The 10,294-nt window shown below is 44.1% G+C and overlaps 1 protein-coding gene across 2 annotated transcripts in view; it reads right to left on the bottom strand.

The window, feature by feature from the left end:
• The window catches only part of ABRAXAS2 (abraxas 2, BRISC complex subunit), a 32,938-nt gene continuing 23,873 nt past the window's right edge, over positions 1,230–10,294 (bottom strand). For both annotated transcript variants that reach the window (XM_021073619.1, XM_001929015.5), the window contains exons 9-11: positions 9,488–9,572; positions 7,157–7,271; positions 1,230–3,413 (exon numbers count right to left, since the gene is read on the bottom strand). In XM_021073619.1, the coding sequence (XP_020929278.1) occupies positions 2,941–3,413; positions 7,157–7,271; positions 9,488–9,572 (673 nt within the window). In that variant the 3' untranslated portion in view covers positions 1,230–2,940. The remainder of the gene's footprint in view (positions 3,414–7,156; positions 7,272–9,487; positions 9,573–10,294) is intronic.

The following is a 10,294-nucleotide window of genomic DNA, read 5'->3' as shown; positions in this document are numbered from 1 at the left end:
CACAAACAACTGTTGTTGTTCCAGAGCCTCAGTGCTGGAGGGTGCCCTTCCCCCAGCGTCCAGAGTTCAGAGCAGGCCCGGAGGGACCCAGCGTGGAGATAGTGTCCTGACCCCATTACCTTATTCAGGACATGACAAAAATCACTGTAAAAAAGAAGGCAGTTAAATCTCAGAACTTTTCCCAAATCTGTTCATCATAAAGTTGGAAAATCAACATTTTCCATTATTTATTGGCACCACATTTGCGGAACCAGTTGCCTTCAGGCTCCCTCTCTAGCAGAATTAAGGTTTGCTGTGGGAAGGGATGAAGCAGAACCTTGCAAGAGTGATTTTTTAGTAACTGAAATGAAACGTACCTTCGAGGCAAATCAGACCCAGGACACGGTTAATAACCATTGCTTCTTTCTATTGTATTTTAATTTTATAGTCCCCAACTGTTTTTTGACCTCCTTAAAACAGGGATTCACAAGCCGGTCAATTTAAATCTTTTTATTAAAGCAGTTATGGTCACTGCCCCACTGTGTCTAAAATTTTAAAAATATATATTCTTAAGGTTTGAATATTTGGGGATGAGGTTTCTGTTTTTACCTCTTGAGCCTTTTCCAGAAAAACCACTTGCACGTTATTAAGCATTTCCAGACTTCTGAGTTAAGAGAATCCAGCCTTCTTTTCTCTAAATTCGTTGGAGGAGACATACAATAGAATCCTAAAAGCTACAACTCACATTTTAAAGCCCTGCTGAACACAGACTGTCACCCTGGATTCTGGAAGAGATGCAGGACTAAACTGGAATGGCCCCACAGAATCCAGAATGCACCTGTCAGCCAGCCAGCAGACACGCATTCTAAGGCGATTCTGCAACGCCAAGGACATGCAAAGTGCACGAACTTCTCGACCATCTCCATGGTTGGGTGTTTCAGGCTGAGAAGTCTCTTCAAACAAGGACAGTTCTGATGTGAAAGGTGCCTTTTGGGGACTAAGGTTCAATTTTCTACTCAACTGATCCTCGGTTCTCTCGATAACTTGATATTCAACACATTCCTTGAAGTCAACAGGAACGTTTTAGTAAACTGTATTCTTAAGAATTCCCTGGAAACCAGCCTGACCAAACCTGTATAGAGATGAGTTTTCACGCCTTTTAAACACCATGCGAAGTCGACTAAGAACGGCCAGAATGAGTAAACTGAGCAAGACCTTGGTGAGTGCTGAGACAGACAGGAAAACGATGGTACCATGATTAAGTAAGTTTTTATTGTCACATTTAACTGCTTTGTCAGATATACATTGTAGGTTTTGGTGTGGCATAAAAATAAAAATATTTTCCTGAATGTCAAAATCTGAACAGAGGAGGTGGCGATGGCACTTGGAAAAAAAAAAAAAAAAAAAGGAAATTCACACTGGTGCTGAAGCCGCTAGAAGGGAGCTGATAAACATGGGAACGTATGTGCAGATACGGGGGCTGCAACATTTCCAACTGCATGGCAGAGTGTCTAAGGCCAACAAGACTGGAGGGTAAGGTAGAGACCCCACAGAGCAGACAGCTGAAGGACGGCAGCTTGAGCGCTTCACTTCCAGTCACACGAGAGTAAACGACCTTCCTACAAAATCCAACCACTTTCTTCAGAACCTGGATCTTAAGCCTCTTCAACAACTTCCTCATTCTTACAGGTCTGAACTAGTCCAAAGGAAAGGCAGTTATCATCCAAAGCATTAGCTTCGTGGGCTGACCTCTCATCAGTGAGGGAGGGTGGGTGCTCCGGCCACTTCCAGACCAGAAGCCTGTCATGCTCAGATCGTCTTTAGTGGTTTCAGGTATTCTGGGCAAGACCAGAAAACAAGCAGGAATTGAATAAACACGTAAGTGCAGCCCAACACAAAGTCTCTATACATTCGCAGCTATCTTCCAAATGGCCACTTCTTAAAGAAAGGGATGGTTATTCAGACTGGAAATGAATCTTTATTCCCAAGATTCCCAAACAGTTTAGGAAGTGTCTTTCCTCCACACAGAAAACTAACACTAGGATTTGTCAGAAGATCTAAGCGAGTTATATTCCTTATGTGTGAACTTCGCTAAATCCATTGGGTCTGGAATCTGTTCCTCCTAAAACTCGGCCCTGGAACATAACTCCTTTCTGTTGTCCGCTGCTGTGTGTCCTTCATTTAAGACTCCACGACACAGACCATAAATGTGGCTAGTGCAACAGAGCAGTCACTGTAATTCCTCGCAAGAAAAATAAGTCATTTATTTCATGACAGACTTATTTGGATGATCACTTACTGGTAATTAGTATTTCTACATTTTTTTTTTTTTTAAAGGCAACCATTTTAAGTGACAATACATATCAGGCTAGTAGAAAAAAGTTGAAACAAAGCCCTCTCTTTTGATCTCACAAAGTCATGCAGACAAAAGAAGGTACATCTGATTTGTTCCAAACAGGCTTCTTGGAATTATCAAAATTTCTTTTCTGGCAAAGATGAATTTGGCTCATCATAGAAAGAAGGTTCTTTGAAGGCTGCTGCTAAACTAGTTTCCCTTTGAAAAAAAGTAAATTTCAAGGCATGATAGTGCAAGAGGTAAGTTTTTGATTTATAGAACATTTATAGACTAATTGTGCTTAGTCTCTAAATTCCAATTTATTTTAAAGAACAGAAGCTAGTTGATAAGTTTATCTTTGCCTAAATTGACCAGTACATCCATGAATCGCACCAGAATGAGGACAATTTGATTATCTTAATGATTCTGTCGTGAAACCTGCACGCTGCATCTGCAGGTGAGGCCCGCAGATGTGAGGCTCCTATAGGTTCTGGGCCCAGGGAATCCTGTCTTGGGGAGACCAGGGGCCTGAGAGAGCAGCTGTCCCCCAGAGTAAGTCTGCAAGAAAACTCTCTCAACAAGCGATGGAGGAAAACAGCGCTAGGTGGAGAGTTCCTTTTGTTTAGTTAAATCTGGGAGGTCTGAGTGTTCCTGGAGCCCCCGTCGGGATGTGTCACGGGCCGAGAATCCCTCGAATGTGAGTATTCGCTAGTAGAGGGCTCTGTGGGGTCAAGCAAATTCTCATAATCACTGTCGTCTGACTCCTCGGCACTGTCTCCAGCTGCTCCTCGGGGCGGAGGAGGGTCCGCCCCACCGCTTCCAGGGTATTTCAGTCCCGCACTGGTGGAGGCATAACTGGAGGAGCCCACGGCTTGAGGTCGAGGCATAAAGACACTAGTTTCCATGCGAGCGTGGCTCAAAGTACTTTCTTGATTATTTGGGTGAAGATCAGAATAAGGGGGAGGAGGATCAGAGGCTTCTGCGTCTCCAAGTGCACTTCGACCTTCAGCTGCAAACCCAGGATAGGGCAGCCGAGGGCTGAACGCTGGGTCCAGACTTTCAGATGGCATCTGCCTGCTCAGCATTGCCTGCTGCAGTCCTGGGTGAAAACAGGAAGAAAATCGTAACACTCGGTATCTTCACAGCTTTGCATTTCAATACACTAAATGGTCAACCTGACTGTTCTGGGAAACTGCAACGAAGCGGCAAAATTTAGTATTACTATTAATTGTTTTACATTTGCACAGTACTTTATAACTGACAAAATGTCTCTCTATACAGCAATTCCTTTAAGCCTCAAAACCGCCCTGGCAAGTCTCATTGTCATCATTTACCCCCGCTGTTTCCGTTATATGGGCAAAGCAGCAGAGCGCAGAAAGGCTGAGTGAACTTCTCTAAGAGAACTGCTGGAAGCGGGGCCCTGATACGCAACCAAAGCCGGTGCTGCTTCCCTCACCTGTTGCTTCCCGTGCTCAAAGACTGTGGGGACAGAAGGATAAAATAAGCAGTCCTCACCACCTGGCAGTCATTTGAATGTGACTTTTTTCCTTGGCAGGCTTCACATCAAAAAACATACTTCTTGACAACTACTTTTCAAATGCTCTTAAACATCTCCTTCTTCTTCCTTTTTTTTTTTTTTTTTTTTTTTTTTTTTGTCTTTTTAGGGCCATATTTGTGGTATATGGAAGCTCCTGGGCTAGAGGTCAAATCGGAGCTGCAGCTGCTAGCCTACAGCACAGCCAAGGCAACGCTGGATTCTAAACCCACTGAGCAAGGCCAGGGATCAAACCCACATCCTCATAGATAGTAGTGGGGTTCACTACCACTGAGCCACAACAGGAACTCCAATATCTCTTCCTTCTTAAAAGTTCAAGAGTTCCTAGAGTTCCCGTCGTGGCACAGTGGTTAACGAATCCGACTAGGAACCATGAGGTTGCGGGTTTGGTCCCTGCCCTTGCTCAGTGGGTTAACGATCCGGCGCTGCCGTAAGCTGTGGTGTGGGTCGCAGATGAGGCTTGGATCCCGAGTTGCTGTGGCCCTGGTGTAGGCCAGTGGCTATAGCCCCGATTAGACCCCTAGCCTGTGAACCTCCACATGCCGCGAGAGTGGCTCAAGAAAAGACAAAAAGACAAAAAAAAAAAAAAAAGGTCAAGAGTTCCTGTTGTGGCTCAGCAGTAACAAATCCAAATAACATCTGTGAGGATGCGGGTTCAATCCCTGGCACTGCTCAGTAGGTTAAGGATCCAGCGTTGCTATAAGCTGTGTTGTAGGTTGCAAATGTGGCTTGGATCTGGCGTTGCTGTGGCTGTGGTATAGACTGGCAGCTGCAGCTCTGATTGGACCCCTAGCCTGGGAACTTCCATACGCTGCGGTTGAAACCCTGGAAAGCAAAAAAAGGTTGGTACGTGGCTAGTTTTCCAGGAACTAGGCCATAATTTTACTGCATTTTTATTGTGGTCAAACTGAAACACCTCCACATCTATGAGTTTGTAGCCTTAAACTGCTTTTAAGTACATTTAAAAAATATTATTAAAATGATACATACTTATAAAAATTTAGAAAAGAACAATAACAACAACAAATAGCCTACGATTCTATTATCCAGATAACACTGTTAAAATTTTGGTGAAAAGAGTACAGATTTGGGGTTAAAAGACATAAACTTTAGTTGTGAGGCCCCCAACTTTTCTGAATTCCAGTTTTATTATCGAGCCTGTGTGTGTTTGTGTGTACATGTTTTTTCTGTATCCTCAGTGCATGGATGTTTCCAGACTAGGGGTGGAACTGGAGCTACAGCTACACTACAACCACAGGCACGCTGGATCCCCAATCCCCTGAGCGAGGCCAGGGATCGAATCAGCATCCTCACAGATAACTAGCTGGATTTGTTTCCGCTATGCCATGACAGGAACTCCTGCATATGTGTATTTTAAACAGAGCCAAGACCATATGTTTATATCATTTTATATCCTAGTGTTTTCATATAAGATTACATACTACCAACTAGAATGGAAAAAATTAAAATCATTTTAAAAAAAGATTATATACTATCTTGTGTCATTAAAAATTCACTTCAATACAGATGGCCAACAAGCACATGAAAAAATGCCCAACATCACTGATTATTAGAGCAATGCAAATCAAAACTATGAGATACCACCTCACACCAGTCAGAATGGCCAACATTAATAAGTCCACAAATAACAAATACTGGAAGGGGTGTGGAGAAAAGGGAACCCTCCTGCACTGTTGGTGGGAATGTAAGCTGGTACAGCCACTGTGGAAAACAGTATGGAGGTACCTTAGAAAACTACACATAGAACTACCATATGACCCAGCAACCCCACTCTTGGACATATATCCAGACAAAACTTTCCTTGAAAAACACACATGCACCTGTATGTTCACTGCAGCACTATTCACAATAGCCAAGACATGGAAACAACCTAAATGTCCATCGACATTTGAATGGATTAAGAAGATGTAGTATATTTACACAGTGGAATACTACTCAGTCATAAAAAAGAACAAAATAATGCCATTTGCAGCAACATGGATGGAACTAGACTCTCATACTAAGTGAAGTAAGTCAGAAAGAGAAAGACAAATACCATATGACATCACATATCTGGAATCTAATATACAGCACAAATGAACCTTTCCACAGAAAAGAAAATCATGGACTTGGAGAATAGACTCATGGTTGCCAAGAGGGAGGGGGAGAGAGTGGGATGGATAGGTAACTTGGGGTTAATAGATGCAGACTCTTGCCTTTGGAATGGATAAGCAATGAGATCCTGCTGTGTAGCACTGGGAACTACATCTATAGTCACTTGTGATGGAGCCTGATAATATGAGAAAAAAGGATGTATATATGTATGTGTGACTGGGTCACCTTGCTGTACAGTAGCAAATTGACAGAACACCGTAAACCAGCTCTAATGGGAAAAAATTAAAATCATTAAAATAAAAAAAAATTCACTTCAATGGCCATACAATATTCCATTATATAGAAATACCAAAATGTATTCAACTATTCTACTGTTGTTTATTCAACTACTCTAACAGGTTGTTTCCAAGATTTTAGAATTACAAAGTTGTAATTAACATTCCTATGCTGCCATTTCTGATTATTTTTAGAAAAACGTAACAGTAGAAATGGATCGGGCATCATTTACCTGGAAATATAAATTACATTTTAATTGGTTTGCAAATATTATTAAATTTGAAAAGTTATCCTCTTCTCTCGTTTACACTTGATGTTATTTGCCGTGTATTTTATAGATTTTACTTATGAATGTTAAATCTGGTGGCATTATAGCAAATATGTCTGTTACCACGCTGGAACTAAATACAATAGATCCTGGGCCTAATTCTCATTCAATCAGCTGGTTCTTTAGCTTAATGGTATCCAGGAATCCACGGCCACCAAGAGAGAGGCATTTAAAGCCTTCGTTGGGACCCTGCCTAGGCATCAAACAGGAAGTTAAGAGAACCTCAGGTAGCTCTTTTATGAGGCTCTAAAGCACACAGGACACAGTCCCCACATGTGTGGCAGGCCAGAAACATCACACCCACTGTAAACAGACCGCATCGCTTCTCGGGGTTTACTCCAACTCGCTTCAGCCTTTCTACCTTTGGTCTTCTTTTGCTTCCAGTTGGGGGATGTGAGCAGGAGGCCATGAAAAACAGCACTTCTCTTTTGGAAAAGCCTGAAGACACGTCGGTGCCCTCCCCCACGGCCTAACCTGGGGCTTGCTGAGTACAGATGAAGTCACCTAGTTTACAGTTTCGTTTGATCATCCCTCTGATACTGAATGGTAAGATTAATAGGAAACTCACTTCTTTCTTGTTCTTTTTCATTCTTCCTCTGAATGATTTGTCTTCTTAATTTGTTCACTTCTGCCTGACAAGATTCAACAACTCGCTCACTCTTTTCTACGTCTGCACACACTGCCTGAGGGGAAAATGACAGCAAAGAACAATTAGTTTCAAATACAAGCACAAGGCATTTCATAAAGACAGCATTGATTATAACCCATGGAAGAGTTAAAAAGCAGACACCTGGCGTTCCCATTGTGGCTCAGTGGTAATGAACCCGACTAGTATCTGTGAGGACGTGGGTTCCCAGGTTGCAGACGCGGCTCGGATCCCGTGTTGCTGTGGCTCTGGCGTAGGCCGGTGGCTACAGCTCCGATTCCACCCCTAGCCCGGGAACCTCCATATGCCGAGGGAGCGGCCCAAGAAATAGCAACAACAACAACAAAAAGACAAAAGACAAAAAAAAAAAAAAAAAAAAAAAAAGAAGCAGACAACATGCAGATTTATTTCACAGAAACTATAATTAGAGAAAGCTGATAAAGTTGTTTCAAAGTCAAGATTTAAGAAAAGGTAACCATTTGAGACCATTACCAGTGCGATTTCACCACGCCTACCAGGGCAGTGGACGTGATGCTGGTGTTTGCAGGACAGGCCTTACCCAACAGGCAGTGAAACGTTAACAGTCACTTTGAAGCCTGTTAGACAGTGCTGTTAGTCTGAAAAGAGCACGGTCAGGAATTCAGGACCAAAAACTGTTTTTCACTGCACGTTCCTTCCATAGCAGAAATACCAGAAAGGGCAGGGAAGTAGGCCGGTCACCCGTGAGCGAGGCCGTCTCAGAGTTCCTGACGCTGCTGCATGTGCCAGGACCCTAATCTGGAGCGCAAACCCTGGACGCTGCCCTTCGCATGCTTTCTTCTTTGCCCGGGGCTCAACTCAGTTTGCTTTCCTTTTTCAGTGGCTGCCTTCATTCCTCTCTCTATCCCTTAGGGCTTTCCTCCTCAAAGCCAGGCTTTCTCCAGGCCTGGGAGGGCTTCTTCAGCCCCACCACGTTCCTTCCTGTTCTCAAAGGCTCTTTTGTTCTCAGGGTTTTAGAGCAAATTACTCCTAAGAACACTCTGGGATGATGAAAAGAACGTGGGAAAGCACTGCCAGATCCTAGCTCAGGATCTGGCCTGTAGGAGACGTTTCCATAAATACTTGTGGCATGAGTGACCAGGAATGAAGAGGCTCGCCTGCATCCTCCCACGTGAGCGGGAAGCAGAGCTGTCCCGAGTTCCGGTGCTCCTGGTGCTGTCTCTCCTTAAAGTGACGGGACAGCTGCGTCCTTAGCAATCCTGCTTTAAACGTGGAGTGCATTTCCCTGGGAAAACGCTAACGCTGTCGTTAGAGAGGTCACAAGTACTTAAAACAGTGGTCTTAACGCTGCACTGCAGAGCCCCTACCTCAGGCACACGATGAGTGAGACAGGCCTTCGGAGGCGGGCCTGAGTAACTACTCCACACGCCTGGTCTCACCTGGGGAAAGTATGAACTGCCTTTGGGGCCACAATTCGCATGTCAGTTGGGAGATGACGGCGATGATGACAATGTTGCTTTTTAGGACCGCGCGTGTAGCACATGGAAGCTCCCAGGCTAAGGGTCCAATTGGAGCTGCAGCTGCCGCCTACACCACAGCCAGAGCAACTTGGGATCCGAGCCTCATCTTGTAACCTACATCACAGCTTCACAGCAATACCCGATCCTTAACCCACTGAATGAAGCCAGGGATCCAACTGTGTCCTCAGGGATACTAGTGGGTTCGTTACTACTGAGCCACAATGGGAACTCCCAGTTGTGAGATTACTAAAAATTAATGTAGAATTTTTTTTTTTTTGCTTTTTAGGGCCACACCCATAGCACATGGAGGTTCCCAGGCTAGGGGTTGAATGGGGAGCTATCACAGCCACAGCCACAGCAACACGGGATCCGAGCCTTGTTTGCAACCTACACCACAGATGACGGAAACACTGGATCCTTAACCCACTGAGGGAGGCCGGGGATCGAACTTGCAACCTCATGGTTACTAGCCGGATTCATTTCCACTGAGCCACAACAGTAACTCCAAATGTAGAATTTGGAGTTCCCACTGTATCACAGTGGGTTAAGGATCTGGCACTGCCACAGCTGTGGCATAGGTTGCAGCCGTGGCTCAGATTCCACCCCTGGCCCGGGAACTTCCGCATGCCATGGGTGCAGCCAAAAAAAAAAAAAAAACAAAAACAAAAAAAACAAAAGCCAACCACAGTTAAAGTAGAATTAAAAGCATTTGGGCAACAGAAATGAGATGAAAACCAGTAAATAAATCGGTTACCTGCACCTTCTCCTGAAGTGCATTATAAACCTGATAAATCGCCCTGATGTCTTTCATTACTCCATCCTTGTCAAAAAAGTCAGTACTAGAAGACAGAGAAAGATACACACAGTGATGAGAGCCTCCGTGAAAGGGAAGACACCTTTCCATCGTTTCTACCTCAATCTACCACTGAAACGCTGCAACTCCAAGGTGACAACGTTCCGTCTATAACATGCCCAGAGCCCTAGAGTTACAGACGGGAAGAAAAGAGGGCCTGTGTTACCAAAATAACTGAAAAGTAATTAAAAGTTTAATTTTTCCTAGTTCACTCTATACATTTTTAGCGACCACAGTTAGCTTTTAGAACTTTGGAAATACACATAGGCTATCCAAACTTTTGGAGTTCCCATCACGGCTCAGTGGTTAACAAAATCCAACTAGGAACCAAGAGGCTGCGGGTTCAATCCCTGGCCTCGCTCAGTGGGTTAAGGATCTGGCGTTGCCGTGAGCTGTGGTGTAGGTCACAGACATGGCTTGGATCCTGCGATGCTCTGGCTCTGGCATAGGCTGGCGGCTACAGCTCCAATTAGACCCATAGCCTAGGAACCTCCATGTATCATGGGAGTGGCCCTAGAAAAGGCAAAAAAAAAGACAAACTTCTGTATCAATTGTGAAAAAATCTGTGGTAAAAGTAAACAATCTTTAGATGAGAGTAAGATTTTGGTACACAGTGGCAGTGGTCTAGAGAATTATCTTATACTGCATTTTTTTTTTTGTCTTTTGTCTTAGGGCCTCGCCACAGCGTGTGGAGGTTCCCAGGCTAGG

Source organism: Sus scrofa, chromosome 14, assembly GCF_000003025.6.
Source record: "Sus scrofa isolate TJ Tabasco breed Duroc chromosome 14, Sscrofa11.1, whole genome shotgun sequence".
NCBI lineage: Eukaryota > Metazoa > Chordata > Mammalia > Artiodactyla > Suidae > Sus > Sus scrofa.
Note: the sequence above shows the minus strand (reverse complement) of the source record. Positions and strands in the feature narration are given on the sequence as shown.